Source organism: Callorhinchus milii, unplaced genomic scaffold (assembly GCF_018977255.1).
Source record: "Callorhinchus milii isolate IMCB2004 unplaced genomic scaffold, IMCB_Cmil_1.0 Scaffold1, whole genome shotgun sequence".
Taxonomy (NCBI): Eukaryota; Metazoa; Chordata; class Chondrichthyes; order Chimaeriformes; family Callorhinchidae; genus Callorhinchus; species Callorhinchus milii.
In genome coordinates, this window is record NW_024704742.1 from 1,064,734 (window position 1) to 1,082,026 (window position 17,293).

Consider the following 17,293-nt stretch of genomic DNA (forward strand, 5'->3'; position numbering starts at 1 on the left):
CTTCCACAATTTGTCAAAAAATCTCATTTGGGCTCCAATTCCCAATCCTAGTTATATCCTCTCATGATAATGACCATGAAAGCCATCCTCCCCCCAGTCCCAGCCCCCCCTCCCACCACCACCCCTTGAGTCATTGTTTGAGGTCAGACTCCAGCTCCCTCTTTGAACTTAATATACATAGAGGATTCTTTCAGAATCGGCCAGATTGTTTCCTAGCAGCAATCTTTGCCTCCTTTTATCTCCCCCCACACCCCCCCACACACCCCCCACCCCTTTTTTTTTCTTTTCTGGAACTGTTTATCCTTCACTGAGCACTGTCACTCGGAGGTCAGTACCACAGCTGCTGAACCTATTGATGGTCCCCTTTACAAAACCAGATTTCCACAACGGAAGCTGCCCAACATGTACATATAATGCTTCAAGGCCAAATTCTGTGGCAGCAAATTAAAAAGCCAGCATGTCGTCCCGTCCCCCCCCCCGTCCCCACCCAGCCTACTTTTGATGAATTTCCAGTGCTATAGAGAGTATCAAAGCCACCCTGCCTTCCCTTTTCTGACATGTGCCCCCGCTTTCAAGGTATTTTACGTGAAAGTAGCTAAAGCCACTTTTATTAGCTGGTGAATCATTTTAATGTGTATCACTGCTTTCACTCATTTGTGCTCCCTGGGCTACTGAGTCTACTGCAGCTCGCAGAGCATGGTCTCCTTTTGAGCCGGGTTTGAAAGGGCTCACTAATCAAACTGCATTTCTATACGTTGTTGTGACATATAAAAATGTTGTGCCTCTTCTGCAGCAATGACGTTTTACTGAAAAGTTGAATCACCAGACCAGAAAAAAAAACACGGCTATTTTTCTTGCTTTTAAATGTCTCTCAACTTGGAATTCTACAAATGGCTGAAGTTGAAAATAAATTGCACGTGGCCGAACAGACGCTGGGGAAGGCAAAGAGCATCGGAGCAAAAAAGATATTCATCTTTTTCACTTATCCCTCAGTATTAGTGACTTTCCTCTTGCTTTTTGGAAGAGTAGGGGTTGTAGATCTCTACTATTTCGCCCACAAAACACACAGTCAATTCACTTTACAGGATATTCTGGGAAGCGCTTTGAGACGTCTCGAAGATGTGACAAGGCTCTATACTTAATGCAAGGATTATTATTATTATTATTATTATTATGGTTAGGAAACAAGCCTCCAGGGTAGGGTGTACTGTACATGTGGTGAAGGAGAAATGGTCATCTGATTTCTGATTAAAATTCCAACTTGAACTAAAATTCTCATTGCGTCAATTCAATAAACACTAAATTGTTCCAATTTGCACACGTTGGAATTGAAGTGTCCAGCGCCTTTTTTTTGGGACACAATTGGCCCAATGTCACAATTATAATTATAATAATAATAATAGTCTGTGCTTTTGATTTGGTGCTTTATCACGTTGTCGAGACGTCTCAAAGTACTTCACAAAATATATTGTAAAGTGGATTTTGTGGGCGAAGTGCAGTGGCTATTTACGCACAGCAGTGTCCCACAAACAGCCACGAAGTGAGTGATCAATTTTTTTTGGAGGGTTTATTACGCAGGTTCTATTCATTTATTATGCTAAAGCACAGTAACTAAATAAAACGCTACAAATAAAATAACCTCCTGTAAATGAACACGACTGAGCCTACAATTCTGTATACATTTTATGGTTCATCCATTATAATTGCCACACTGCAACTAAATCACAGGGAGCTGAGTGAGTATTCAGCATTTACTAGTCTTCTGAGTGTCCTGTTTCAGTGATTGCCCTTTCCCTGTGTCTTTAAAGCAAAACAACATTCTTGTTACCCCGAGTCACGCTTTATTAAACACCTTCATCTGAAACGAGCCTCACTAATAAACTGTAACGGAGTTATTGCCTTTATCGTCAGAGCGGAATTTTTACTGTTGACGTTTTTACTGCACCTGGTAAGAGGCTGCGATTCTTTTTGAGACAAATATGCTGAAATGACTGTGTTCCCCGGCTCGTCTTGTCACTCTGTGGTGCGGCAGAAATCATTAGTCCTGAGAGTATCCTGCATCAGCATTCATGACTTGTATTCTCAAAACTATGGCACCAGATACGATGCAGCCCGGACGGGCATTCTAACTATAAAAATAATCCCTACATTTCATATCCGTAGTACCTTTCAAGTTGGGAGGACGTCTCAAAGAACTTCAGAGGATTTAGTGTGTAGTGCAGCGTGTAGTGGCTGCTTATTTTGTAGGTGAAATAAACAGCCAATTTGCACACAGCAATGTCCCATAAACACCCATGAAGTGAGTGGTCGTGTTTTTTTGGGATGGAGATTTTGGCCAGGACACTGGGAGAAACTCTCTTCTCTTTTTGAATCGTGCCATGGGATCTTCAACGTCCAGTTCAACAGGCGGACGGGACCTTGGTTTAACGTCTCATCTGAAGGATGGCACCTCCAACAACAGACCTGCTCCCCCCCCAGCACTGTATTGGAGTTTCAGCCAAGACTCCGAGTTCAAATACTTATTGATAATACTCATTGATGTAAAGAGCGTTCCATATCGGGGAACTAAGAAAACAACATTTTTTTGTGTTTGTACCACCTTGTATCTACCATTGAGCACACATTAAAGGGTCCTTCTGGCTGGAACAGCTGTGGGGAATACAGAGGAGGGACAGGAGAGGAACAGGGAAGCCAAAGTCAAGCTAACCGCCTCGCGCAACTTAATTTGTCGTTCTTCTGTGGGATACACCATGATAAAACATATCGTTTTCCTATCCTGATGGCTCTCTTTTTATTTCGAGTACCTCAAGTTGCTTTTTGGAAGCATTGGACAGTAATGTATACACACAGTGTACGGTCGCACTCCATTCCAATGGGTTGATAAGCTGAGACCCTGAGTTCTATTGAGCCGCAATAAAAAACAAACAGCTGCTGGTCAGTGCTTCCAAGTTGTCAGGTCACCGCTGCTGTCATTGTTTTTGTGCAGGAAGCTGACAGCCCATCTCACAAATGTTTCCAGTGGGGGTTTGGGTACCATTCAATAGCACTCAATGATGGGCCACCTCTAAGCCTGCAAAGTCAGCCAATTAGCACTGAAAGCTGGAAGGGTACTGGACTTCCAGAATACCGCTGATCGATAGGGTAACCACAATAAGCGTGGGCCCACGCTATACTGGGGCGTGTTGTGATTGAGTCTGGCTGTACATGGGTGCAATAGAAAATCATTTTTGTTCACCGGATTTCCGAGCATCTGTGACAGGTTCATCACCATCTTGCTGCGTGCTAAATTTACAACTCTAAGGGCCGGAATAATTTCAAAACAAGCATTTGCGCCTCTGTCAAATCTTTGGAAAGTGCATAGAAGAGGAGCGGGAATTACAATGTGACGTATCCTCCACATACTGCTCCATTACAAAGAATGGGGAAGCTGAGCTTTTACAAATATTCCTCCTGAGCCTGCAGTTGCTTACAGAAAATTGGCATACGCACAGAGACCCAAACTCTTAACAATAATCAGTTTGTACTGGATACATAAAGATCTTTCAGTACGTGTGGAGACCGCTTCTGGTTTTGATAGGACTTGCCCAAAAGTGTCCTTCACTGTACGCCAAGAATAGGATTGGTTTGAGCATGACAAATGTTCCTTCTGTGACAGAATTATTTCTCGAACATCCACAACATTTTTCAGCCATTTAGTAAACAATGTCTCAATGGAATCTGCAAATAAAGAATGAAGATCTTTTATTTTCGTTTCAGTGCCTGGCTTTCTGCAAAGAAGGCTTGGAAATAATATAGTTGGGCTAGTTCCCTGTTCTCTCTGTGGCCACTTTCCTCAGCTATGCAGGTTGTTGCCAAACCATCTTTTCCACATCTCTCACACCTTCCATTTCCTGCTGTGTACTGTCAACACAAGAGACAAATCCTCCGTCGGAAGCAGGGGAACATGTGTTAACTGCGTAAACTCAACCGGGTCTCCGTTTGCACACCAAGCAAACGGAATGACTCCTTCCACCCTGAAAGCCCAATAAAGGTATAGCCTTGCTTGATGCAAAAAACAGAAGCACAATAGAACGAAGGTGTCTGTAATTCTAAATAGTAATTGAAAGAGAGCCAGATCTGTCTGGTGCTGCCACTTCAATAGGAAAGAAATCAGAAACCAGCAATTAGTCATACACAACCTCCGGGCAAGATCGCTATGGAACATTAATAAAGGCAGTGTTTACATACAAGCAAACACAGGAAGGGAACCTCAACATAATAATGAAAAAGCTGTTCCCAGGGACAAGAGAAGACATGTATTTACCAGGAATGGAAATGGACATTGTTGCTGTGACAGAATTGCCTGAGACCACGTACAGTATAATCATCAATCATGTTCACAATTACAAAGCATGAAAACTAAACCAAGCCAAATATCCATGACACACTGGCTCTGCTGTGTCTTTTTTTTTATGTGTAACCATTATAACAGGGTCCAACTTGCAGGTTGGGTTAAGAACCAATGTGCAATATGTGCAGATTGTGCTAACCATGTGCAAACATGTGTACAAGAGAGAAGTGCAGATGCCCTTAATAATACACTGAACCAGTGAAGAGGACTAAGGGGGATTCAGGAATCCTTTTTATTGGTTTTAATTATATAGATGAGGTGTTAAGTTTTGTACAATATGTGTTTGGATATGGTTAACCTAACCTGGTTGAGTTGCAAGTTGAATCTGGATATTCAGGTACTGGAGATGAATTTGCAGCTCCTGCACAAAATTCATGTGTTCCACTATTCCATGGTGCCACCTTCATCGCCTCAGGCTCTCTAAAGTTCTCCTCCAAAATATCAATTTCATCATGGTTAAAAGAGGGAGAAAAGTCAGTTCAGCACATTTCTCATGAAAAACCAATGGGATTGCATGAATGTTGCTTTTGAGAATGGAAATTTAGCCAATGAAGACATGCCTGCAGTGATGTGTTTCACACTCCTAAAGCAGGAAACCTTTAAAGACCCTTGAGCTCTGTATCATTTGAGATATCCATGAATGCAACAATAAATCTGAAAAAGCAAGATAATAAATGTGAAACAATGAACATCCTATGATGGGAGCATTAAGAGGATTTTGCACGGATGGAATCACCGTTAATTATCAGCGGTGCTATGTTCAAAAGGAATATTATTCCTGTTCAAAAGGACACTGAAGCACTCCCTCTAGTCTGTTTAGTTTGCAAGTTGTCAAAGTCCTGTGAAAATGCCTCTTTTATTGAATAATTTATTCAGCAGTTAAATATAATGGAATGCTTTCTGAGGCACTTTCCTGTTCCCTGTCCCAATGGCTTCCTGCCTGCTTATACGTAAAGATATGTCAACACAGTTCTGCTTATGAGTTCAGGAAGAACATGGCTAAGCTCCATTCAGAAGGGGACATCGCTGATCGTGATGAATCTAAGCTGTCACTATCAATCAAAACTGGTAAAAGGCAACTTTCCAGATGAGGAATCAACATGGCCAATTGAAGACATCCCACCCAGCGACCAGACTACAGAGTAGCTATCTAACCTAACAAGCCATATCATTAATCTTTGGCAGGACATTCTCATTGTTAATCTTTGGCGCATCCTGTTGCATTCCACACAGTTGTGATCATCTGTATCTATACTTATCCTTAAACCTTCAATCCTGTTATCCATTTCTTTAAAGGAGTTGATAAATACAGCATTTATTGTCTTTGCTGTACATCTGTTCCGCATCAGTCATTTACTCTATGGTTAAAATAAATTCTTCAAATCTCTAGTCTCACTGAAGGATTGTTCCTTTTGATTGGCGGTTCGCTTTTCCGGGGATAATAATCCCTTCAAGAAAAATAATAAGTTGGTCGCTTAATCTACAAATGTTTGTGGGTCACTGCTGTGTGCAATTGGCTGCTGCATTTCGTCCACAAAATATAGTCAATTCACTTTACAGTATATTCTATGGAGCGTATAGAGACATCTCAAAGACATGATAAGGAGCTGTATCAAATGCAAGGATTATTATTATTATGTTCTCCACTTATACACTAATAATCTAAGTTACAAACAAACTGAATACATCTCCAGTATTCCCATCTCGCTGCACATTGAAGACATGGATAATGACGCTGAGGGGACCTTATAGAGTTGTACGACATTTTAAATGGGATTGAAAAGGAACCCCAGAACAATGCTCTAGGATGCATCAGACAGTGGACCAAGAGGTCATAGGTTTAGAGTTGCATTGTTACGACAGACCCCAGGAAGGTTTTCTATATCCAGCTTGGATAATTACCAACTGGAGATGCGGTTAGGAACTGTAGTTGAGGCCAGGACACTGGATTCATTTATAAAACAGTTTGATACTGGGATAGTAGGACAGTAGAGTGGGTGATTTGGAGAGATGAGATCAGATGGGCTGAAGAGCCTTCTTCATCTAGGCCAGTCTTGTGAATTCCTGGATGGCCGTGAAAGTCCAACCCTGACTGGAGATTGAACACGATTATCTCTGCTTTGGTCCCATGTTTCCAGATAGGAGTTTGCAATGGCGCACCTTGTGATAATGGTGCATTCCATCTTGGGAGAGGAACATAAAACATCATCAGCGAGACCCAGGGATCCTTTCAGAAGTACTCAGCAGTACTGTAGCCCCCCCCGACCCCACTCGTGTTAGCTAGAGAAGTGCTAGCACTAGCTTGGGAGTAAGAGGGATCCAAGCTAGAAACACAAGAAGAGGTGATTAGTTCCAAAAACATACAATTACAGTAAAAGAAAACTTTGAAGCTAAAACTTCCGATCTTCATTTTGGGATCATTTACCTTTAATACTGTATCCGTAAGAATACGTTCCAGACAATCTCGTTAGAATCATCACAGTCTCCAGTCATTGGCACTGTAAAAGGTCCACTTGCAGGAATTAATCATAATCAATATTTATAATTGGTTATTCAAAACAATCATTGTAAATCTCCAGAAATCGATACGGGAGGACCAGCAAAGATTTATTGCTTTGATGTGTGGCTTGAATTATGCCTCCTGGAAACTAACCTTTTATGGAGTTTCATCAAATACAACGGCAAAGAAAACGTTTAGACACAAATATATAAAGTGCAGGTACCAATCAACTATAGGTATTAGAAATGCCATATTATTTCTGGTGAGATCCGCTTGTCACTTGACAGAAGGCTTCGTGCACGTTGGAACTAAAACTAAAGCTCTCTTCATAGAGTGTGACTGCATCGCTACTTCCAATTCGTGTTTTTTTTAAAAAAAATTGACACAACACAGTACTTTGTGCATTAGTGTGAAAGGGCTTTTAGTGCTCATTGCTGCAGTCAAGTCTAGAGAGGAGGGCGTTGTCTCATTAAGAAAGAGATATAAGGATGTTTCTTGCATTAGGAAAAGCACGTGGTTTCTTAATCCACATAATAAACCATGGTTATGTCATCTGGCCAACACGTGACAACAGTATGTTCTCTGATATTCACACAATCTCTGATTGGCCGGTTAACAAGAAAGAGGCAATAGAGGCTTATTCCTGGGTACATCAGTGTCTTTTTTCAGTTTAATTCAAAGCCATTTCATCTCAGGTTACACTGAGAGTGAAATGATGCAAAAACATCTGATAAAAGGGTTTTTCCAAATCATTCTTACTGATTAGAGGCTGGTACAATACTTAGTGTGTTGTATAAAATAATCCTTGCATTTGATATAGCACCTTATCACGTCTGCGAGACGTCTCAAAGTGCCTCACAGGATATACTGTAAAGTGAATTGACTCTATATTTTGTGGGCGAAACGTGGCAGCAAATTGCGCACAGCAGCATCCCACAAACTGTCGTGGATTGAAGTGACCAATATTTTATTATTAATATATTATTATTATTGTGTTGGGATCTGTGTGTATTAAATACACAGGGTTACCTGTTTACCATCGAGGATTATTTTTAGAAATAGTGATGCAGTATCACACTGTGATAGTTTGCTGCTACTGATTTCCTTTCACAAATGTGAAAAGACTATTTAATTTCCGGCAAAATAATTATTGATTTTGTTGAGTAATGCTATTTGAAAGTCTTATCAAACAATATTTGCATTCGGAAAAAAAAAATATCCAAAGCCAACTATAATTCATCATGTCTTGTTTACTATAATTTCAGTCGTGCAGTCGAAACATCTGGACACTAAATGGCATTTGCCAAGAATCCACTTCCAACTTCAAGCCTACAAATCTCTGGTACCTTTTATCTCCAAAGATGATCAAGAGTTCCAAAAGCAACACTGCCCTCTATAGCTGAGAGCATCCACATCGCGTTGAAATATACCTCTTTGCGTAATGTCAAGCAAGTGACTGGTAAAATTTCAGCTCACCAGAACTAGAAGTGGAAACCGAGCGGAAACAATTCAGAACTAGGAGTGGCAACGGTTTCTATGATAGGACTTGAAACCTGGAAGACTTCAAGTGCGAGCGCACGGTGATCCAAAACAATCTTTTCACGTCGCTTGGAAGGTCAAGTTAGAAGTAAAGGAAAAGCCAATGCATTTGGGCTGGGGTTTTTTTTTTCGCGCAGCTTGTGAGATGCGTCACCCCCTCAGTCCTTGTTTGTCAAACACGGTGGAGTCTGCCAGTGCGGGAGAAATGCAGGCCAGCAAATGTCTGTAATAAAAAGAGAGCCAATATCAATTTCCTGTACAGTTTTAATTGAATTTCCACACTATGTGTTTCTTCACAGCCTCTGCCACTTTAAAGCGATTGATTGCCACGACACTGACAGGATACCAAAGCTGTTTTTAACACCACTGACACCTCTATCCCTTTAACCCTTCGTGTGATGCTGAGCACGTCGCCAGAAAAAAGCATCGATGCCAAGTAAGGATAAGAAGTGTTGTACTGTTACGGTTTTGTAAAGACCACAGTAAGTACACACTTGTCACACCTCAACTGTCTTCTTTTCAACATTGTTTGCCTCACTATCTCCATTGATTTCAAATGGAACTTTTGCATCTCCTGCATCTCAATTTCCTCTCCCAAACCAAACATTCATTTCCTGTCAGTCTGCCTGGGTCGCCTCTAGGTCAGAGTTGTGGGTAGAGGAGGACCACATTCTCAGGAAGTGATGTTAGTGGCGACCACATGGCTTGGAAAGCAGCCAATCTGGCACATGGGAAAGGAGTGAGCCTGCTGCTCAGTGAACGGGGTCCACACCGCAACGGTGCGGTGCCTGAATTGACTCTGTACGAAAAGGGCTACATTGTCGGATGCCACCAAACCATCCACGATTTGAATGCTGCCACACATCTGGGCAGCTCTTCCAGTCTGGAGCTCTATCCCCGCAACCCCTCCGCCTCACCCCCTCTCTTGCCTCCTTCAAGTCCCGTCTAAAGACCTGCCTCTTCGACCGTGCCTTTGGACACCTTCCCACTCCCACCCCAACCCCACTCTCCCCCCCCCCCCGCCCCCCCTGCTCGCCCTCCACCCCTCCTGACCCCCAACTCCCAGATCGGGTGCAAAACCCCCTGACTATCTAGAGTCCTGAAACATCTTTCCAACGTGAAGGGAGGACGCTTTTCCAAGAGTACTTTGCTGTTGTTGTTGTTGTTGCTTCTTGAATCGATCTCACTCTTGTTTCCATTCTTGGGGCATTGCAATACCCTGGGACTTGTTGCCCTGCACTGTGGGTCGTAGCCTTTCACCTAAGTTTATCTCAGTCTTGTATTCACTTCACTATTCCACTTCATGGCGTGTATTTATCTGTGTCTCACAAAGCAATTTTCCACTTTAAATTCTGACAAAACTCTGGAACCAAATTCTACTATCTCATTTATTAGCATCACAAAATATATAAACCTGAATTATCTTAAAAAGGCTAGATTGTAAAATATCCTACTGCGGGAAAAGAGAGTACTAAAATAGAGAGTCCTAATACCTGATTGTGTTACAGGTCTGAAGAGCAAATGAACACAAGTCACATTATTAGATAATAATAATAATAATAAAAATCCTTGCATTTGATATAGCGCCTTATCACGTCATTGAGATGCTTCAAAGCACTTCACCAAATATACTGTAAAGCGAATTGACACTGTATTTTGTGGGTGAAATGCTATTTATACAGATACCCGATTCCTTTCAAAATCATCGCAGAGAAATATATTATAATATTACAAAATACTGTATCTGCCCCTAAAGTAAAATCAAAAAGCCTGAAAAGATTCTACCAGAGTGTGGTTCATTTCTACCTCTTATTAATTCATAATATGCTAACAGTTTCCACATTTTTTAATCATAAATTCAAGGGTATATTCCAGGACTTTTATTCCACCAATAGATTGCCTGTGGTCTGCATTTTCCTGCTAATTCGGTACAACTGAACAAATCCAATATATTAAACTAACCACAATGAGAAATCCTGAAATCAAATGATGCCTGACTCAGTGAGTGGTACCATATACAAGTGATAAGTCATTGACTGATATAGAACTTGAGTGATTCATGACTTAATGATGCCGAAGTCAAATGATGTGTGACTCAGTGATGACTGATGTGTGACTGAGTGATGAAGTCTAGATGCCCAAGTCATTGAGGTTAAGACAAAGTTGACCGATGATTGACTTTGTGATTCTCAAGTAAAGGAGAAGGTCCTGAACTGCAAACTGTACAACTGAGCTCCCATGTGTATTTTAATACGGAAAGGCGACTGTGGTAAAGACCACTGTCGCAAAATGTAATATTTTCAACAAAGTTCTCAAATTCAGCTTTAATTCAGAATTTGTAATTGCAATTAAATGAGATAAACATAATAAGAATCAAGTAACCCTTTCACTCGATGGGGCCTGACTGGGGATTGCACCCACAACAGAGGCAAGAGTACGACAAACTGAGTCAGGCGGACAACCTAACATTTGAAAAATGGTGGCACTGCCTACCACCACCTCCGCAACATTGCCAGACTCCGCCACTGCCTCACCCCTCAGGCTGCCCAAACCCTCAACCACACATTCGTCACCTCAAGGCTCGATTACGAGAACTCCCTCCTCATCGGCCTTCCCAACTCTTCCCTTCACAAGCTGCAGATCATCCAAAACTCTGCAACTCGTGTACTCTCACGCACCAGTCTCCGTGACCCCATCACTCCCACCCTCACCCGACTCCACTGGCTCCCCATCCCCCAGAGGATCGAGTTCAAGATCTTCGTCCTCACTTTTAAGCCAACCATGGCCTTGCCCCCTCCTACCTCTCTGACTGCTGACTCCCTACCAACCTGCCTGCTCCCTCCGTTCAGCGGGCTCCGGGCTGCTCCATGTCTCCCGACCGACCCGCCCTACCATCGGTGGATGGGCTTTCAGCCTTTCTCACACTCTGGAACTCCATCCCACGGTCCCTTCGCGTCGCTTCCTTCCTCGCCTCCTTCAAGGCCGGTCTCAAGACCCTTCTCTTTGACCGTGCCTTTGGTCTCCCTCCCACCTCTCTGCCTTCCCTCACCCCTACCCCAACCCTCCCCCAACCTCGGGCCCCGACACCTGACTGTTCAGCGCTTTGGGACGTCCTCCTGATGTGAAAGGCGCTCTATAAATGTAATTTTGTTGTTGTTGTAAAAGCGTGCACAGAAAGGGCCCGAGAATGGGACTAAGTTGATAGCTCTGTCAGAAAGCCAGCACGTCATGAATAGCCTCATTCTGTGCTACAAATTTCTATGATTCATATAGTACGATAATCCCCTAATAATCCTTGCATTTGATCCTTGCATTTTAATAATCCTTGCCTTATCACGTCTTTCGAGACATCTCAAAGCGCTTCACAAGATATACTGTAAAATGAATTGACTATATATTTTATTTGGGAAACAAATGCTTCTTGAACTGAAGAAAATTAACTTTTATCCCCCTAATCTGCAACCTTATCCATAGTTTTTAATTGGAATCTTTTTAGTTACTTCTGTGTCTCTAGTCTCCCTAGGGCGCAGTGATGTCTCTAAGACAGGATCCAATAAGAAGATAGGTCAGGATACCAGCCTGTGGTAATGACAACATGTCCCAGGGCATTGGAATGAGTCGAATAACAACAGCATCAGCCAGCTTTAACTCTGCTACTGGTATTTTTGCCACACAAACATGGAGCATCGGAGGTTGAGTGTGGAGTGATTGCTCCCTTTGGCAAGCCCCAACCACTTGGCAGCAGAGAGAAGAATGAATGCTGGTGTTGCTTTCATTACTGTTACATGTAACTGCAGGTTAATGTCAGCAGCGTGGAAATTTTATCCCTCAATTCTAAAGGACAACCGGTGTTGCCTTGTGCTAAATGGGCAGGTGGACTGCCCCGAAAAACAATAAATTAATTCTAAGGGCAGTATTTGTTCCGAGGCACTTGTCTCGGGACGTGGAAATAAACTCAACCCATACAAAACAGGAACAGATGTACTTAGTTACGTTATATTGTTAAACCGATTACTGTTTAATAAGTCTATTGACGGACAAAGATTTTTTTTGGCAAGAAATAAGCAAGCTAAAATGTACTGGAAATCCATGTAATTCCAGCCAGACTTCTGGGAATATTTTTTTTCAGTTCTTGACTGTCTCATTCATTTCTTAAATAGTTGCGACTACTGGCTTGTAGGGACATCGATCTTTGTTTTTCCTTGTTTAAATGACCATAATTGGAACAACGTAACCTCTGATTTACAGAAGAATAGCCTTTGGATATTTGATTTCAACCATATGTGTCTGCCTTTGAACTTTTTACTAGATTCTTGATCCATATAATAACTGGGTCACATATGGGTGACCTTTGGTGGTTTCTCTGCATTGCTCTAGATTTAAAAATACAGTATATTCGCTGCTCCCACAGGATTCCAAGTGGCAGAATTCCTCTTGCTGCTACGTGTAGTGACTTTGACTTTGTGGCCTCCTAATTTTGATAATTGCACGTCCTCAAAGTTGCTAAATTTGTACGCAAGAGGAATTCCTCTCTCTCTAAATGACCCAAGACTCTGTTTAAAAAAGAGAGTTGAATAAATATCTGAAAAGGAACAAAGATTAAAGACTTTGGGAAAACAGCAGCGAACGGGGATTAAAGTGAATAGGTTCAGTGGAAGAGCTAGTATCAGTAGATCTCAGTAGGCTCAAATGCCTCTTTCTATGCTGTAATTTCTATAATTATATAACTCTTATAGTGCCATTGAAATTGGTAGCTCTAATTCTTACACTAACCAAAAAGAGATTCCAATCCAATGAACATACAGTCCACAGTAAATGATGGTGACCTGATGATTCATTGTAGAAGATCAGCTTCCGCAAAGTTTATGCTGCGCGAGGATCCTAAATATTAAGTACACGTCATATAGAGGGCTATCTGTCAAGTGAATGCAAAGCGCCTACCACTGCACTTCTGAAAAATTAATCCCCAGTTCCTCCCACATGCTTGTTGGCACACATCCTAGGTGGCATTGGCTGACAGGCAGAGTCAACACTAACAATAACAGTAACATGTATTTATATTACGCTCTTCACATCCAATAACATCTCAGAGGCCTTCACACTCACGAAGCAGATAGAGGGATGATGGGAAAGGGGTGGAAGGAGGTGACCACAGGCATGGTCAAAGAGGTTTGTATGGGGCCATTTGGAATAGATAGTAAGGGGGCAAGGTGAAGGGGTCAGGGGAGGGAGTTCCAGACATTAGGAGCATAGAATTGGAATGCTCGGCCACCAATGGTCGGGGACGGGTAAGGCAGCAAACATGCAGGAAGCCTGAGTTAGCCATAAACTGGACACAGACTGAGGACAACTCGTTACAGTGACCACTCTGGAAATCACCACTCTAGGAGTCACCATTTGAGGGTCACCAGCCCAAGGGCAACAGTCCAGGGTCACCAGTCTGGTCAAAAACAATGTCCACCAGGCAACTGTTACCAGCTAAAGACCATCGAGGCAGGGCCACTACCTACACACTCCAATCTGGGATCACCAGTCTATGCAGTATATGTTTTAAAGAGAAGATAAGGGCTTACTTTCTCATATTTTCAGCCAAATCAAACCAATTTTGATGAGTAACATACGTCAGTGATGTAAATCGTGTGGAAATGCATCGTGGGGAAGATCTAAAAGATGATATTTTTAACAGGAAGTTATAAATAGTGACTCCAGCCAGTAACTAACTACCACAACTTATAAGATCTTAAAACCAATCCTTTAAGGTACTGGGAACCAATGGAGTTGGCAAGGAGAATGATAACAGATGTAGATCGTCTGTCCAAAAAACTCAGATCAGTTAAAGCTCCTGAGAATGACTCCATGGTGTTTGGCAAGGAACACATTGGAAAAATCTATTTGTGAGATAACTGACATATGAATAAGGGATTTAGGAGCAATGGGAGTGAGTTAAGGCCATTTGTAGATAATAACCAGCTGTGCATCACCAAGTTTCTGAACATAAAAACATTCCAGGCAATACCTTCTGGTCTTCAAACTCTGGTTCATGGATCACTCCTCACTTCCCTCACTGGAAATAAAATTGATCATTTGCTTTGTGGTTGTTTGTGGGACATTGCAGCGCAAATATTGACTATTGTGTTCTTCCACAAAACACACGCAGACACTGCTACTACAACAGCAATTTGCATTTATATAGCAACCTTCATGTAGGTAGTGTCTTCGAGCTTTAACAGTGGTGTGGTTGACGCTGAGTTGAAAAGAGAGTGGGGGGGGGAGTGGGGGGCGACTGGAGGCACGGCCAAAGAGGAAAGCCTTCAAGTGTGATTTGAAAACTGGCAAAGAGAGGACAAGACAGAGGATTGAGAGGAAGGGATTTCCAGAGATTTGGGGCTTAGTGGCTGAAAGCACAGCTACCAATGGTAGAGTGGAGGGGAAGAGAGACTTGCAGAAGTCCGCAGCTCGCTGAACAAAGGCCAAGACTGCTTAAGTACTCCGAGACACTAACTTGCATGAAGGATGCTATATAAATGCAAGTTGTTGTTGTTAATCTTCAGCATGTACTTTGGCTGAATATATTTCAATCCCCCCTTCCCTTTCTTTCTATTCAATATGGTAAATGATAGCATTACAAAAAAAAGGTGTTTTCTACAGATTTGAAGCTTCTTTGCTGATGAAGCATGTACGAAAATATTGGATAAAAAACTATTCCATTCTTTTATGGGTGGAGCAAGTGAACAAGAGAGCAATCTTAATTATTACAGCTCTGTATACGTTTGCAGTGGGGAACAATACCAGAGCAGGAGAGTGGCAATTACTACATTTTATAATTCATGCTTTTAAAAAACAGCTGTCACAGGCCAAGTCTTCGAACTAAGATATTCATTAGAATGTAAAGTGTAAATATCCAGAGTGTGCGAGACCTGACAGAACAGCAATAATTTAAAGTCTTCCTGAGGCTAGCGAAAGGGAAGCACTCAGTTCCTGCGAGCAACTTGCAGAAATACAGACGCAAGGAAAATGTCCACTCATTTCCAATAATATCATGGATCATTTAACGCTCCACTGAACAGGCAGACAGGGCCTTGGTTATAGTCTCATTTGAAGGAAGAGTAATTCTGACAATGCAGCGCACCCCGGGAATGGAGTTAAAAAGAATTACATAGAGTGGTAAGGCATTGGAAATGGCCACTTGGCCCAACTAGTCCATGGCAATGTTTATGCTCCACATAAGCATGCTGTGAAGCATTTTGAGTTGTTTCAACAGTGTGGTAAGACGCTATAAAATGCTGCCGCATTTTGCCCAAAAAATATACAGTCAATTCACTTTACAGTGTATTCTGTGAAGCCTTTTGAGACGTCTCGAAGACATGAAGTTCCATATCAAATGCAAGGATTATTATAATATGACCCTACTTTATTCTCTCTCATGTCTCCATCAAGTTTTCTGTGAAATACATGTCTCCTAAACTCCCTATTAGATCTACCAGCAGCTATCTGATATTTATGTCCTCTTGTTTTGGACTCAAGTGAGCAAATGGAAACAATCCATCAACAGACACCTTATCAAATCCTTTTGTAATCTTAAGCATCTCTATCAGGTCTCTTCTGAATTGTCATACCTCTGGAGAGAACTATGTCCAATCTTTTTTGATATCAACATGCACTCATCCCTGATAACATCCTTGTAAACCTACACTGTTCTCTCTCTTTAATGTTACAATATATTTCCTACTGAGTGTGAGTGTGTGGGATGTGGTGGAAGATCCTATATTGTTTCAGAGGTGAGAGCACTACTAACTGAGTCAAGGTGACCCTGGAACGTTGATGCCTATATTAATGTTGTTGGAATAGGAAATCATTCACAGTTTAATCTTGGAAGTTATTCTGTGTCAACAACAACAACAAAACCAACTTGCTTTTGTATAGCATCCATCACGGAGGATAAGGTGTCTGGATACTTTCAAAAGATGGGGTCGGACAGCAAATGGGGAAGAGGGGAGAGTAGGGGGAGGGGGCAGTGATCATAGGCATGGTTGAAGAGGTAGGCTATAAGATTGGACCTAAAGAGAGATAGGAGAGAGATGAGATGTCGAGAGTTCCAGAGGTTAGGAGGCATCGAACCTGAAGTTTTGGCCACTGATGGTGACCGGAGGGGATGGGAGACATGCAGAAGCCCGAGTTAGCCGAGCAGAAGGGGCAAACGGGCAGCTCTCATATCAATAGCGCTCACAAACCAGTACGTCTACAAAATCGTCAAAAAATTAAATGTCACCGCAAAATATTCAGCACAGTGGAGTAGGGCAGTGACAAACAGTTGTCATCAATGGAAGGTTACTATTAGCAAAAAACAAAGGATGTCCCTGTGTTGCATCATCATTGAGTGCATTCAAGGTACAAAGGTTAATTCGTTGCCGCAGCATTTGGACCAATGAGTGACAGAGTGTTATATTGCTCCACAGGCCGGGGAAATACACTTGAGGCATTTCTCCAGCCGATTGAGCCTCGTAAATCTGAAAGCTTCTTAAAATTAATCACTCGGCCTCACTCCACACCCCCGCGCACGCACACGGTCCCATAACTTCTGATCACGCTGTTTCCAAGAGAAAGCTGTAACACGCAGAGCACACAGGAGCGTCAATCTTCCCATAAAGTTTAGCAACAAACTGGATGGAAAAGATGTATTACCGTCAGTAAATAAAACGGAACCTGGATCGTTTCAAGGTGGCGATCTTGGCAGCCATCTTCTCCGTACCTTGGCATAATTGATGAAGCCTCTTGTGAAGAGCAAGATTCCTGCAGGGGGATGGAAAACAGTGACACACGCAGTTAATGACTTCAACGCCACAGTCACTGTAGTTTGCCACACC

At 42.2% G+C, this 17,293-nt stretch overlaps 1 protein-coding gene across 2 annotated transcripts in view; it reads right to left on the bottom strand.

Moving 5' to 3' along the window:
* Positions 1-7,900: 7,900 nt before the first annotated feature.
* LOC103184505 (NEDD4 family-interacting protein 1) overlaps positions 7,901-17,293 on the bottom strand; it is a 40,223-nt gene continuing 30,830 nt past the window's right edge. For both annotated transcript variants that reach the window (XM_007902538.2, XM_007902541.2), the window contains 2 exons: positions 17,112-17,219; positions 7,901-8,652 (listed from right to left, as the gene is read on the bottom strand). In XM_007902538.2, coding sequence (XP_007900729.1) covers positions 8,602-8,652; positions 17,112-17,219 — 159 coding nt within the window. In that variant the 3' untranslated portion in view covers positions 7,901-8,601. The remainder of the gene's footprint in view (positions 8,653-17,111; positions 17,220-17,293) is intronic.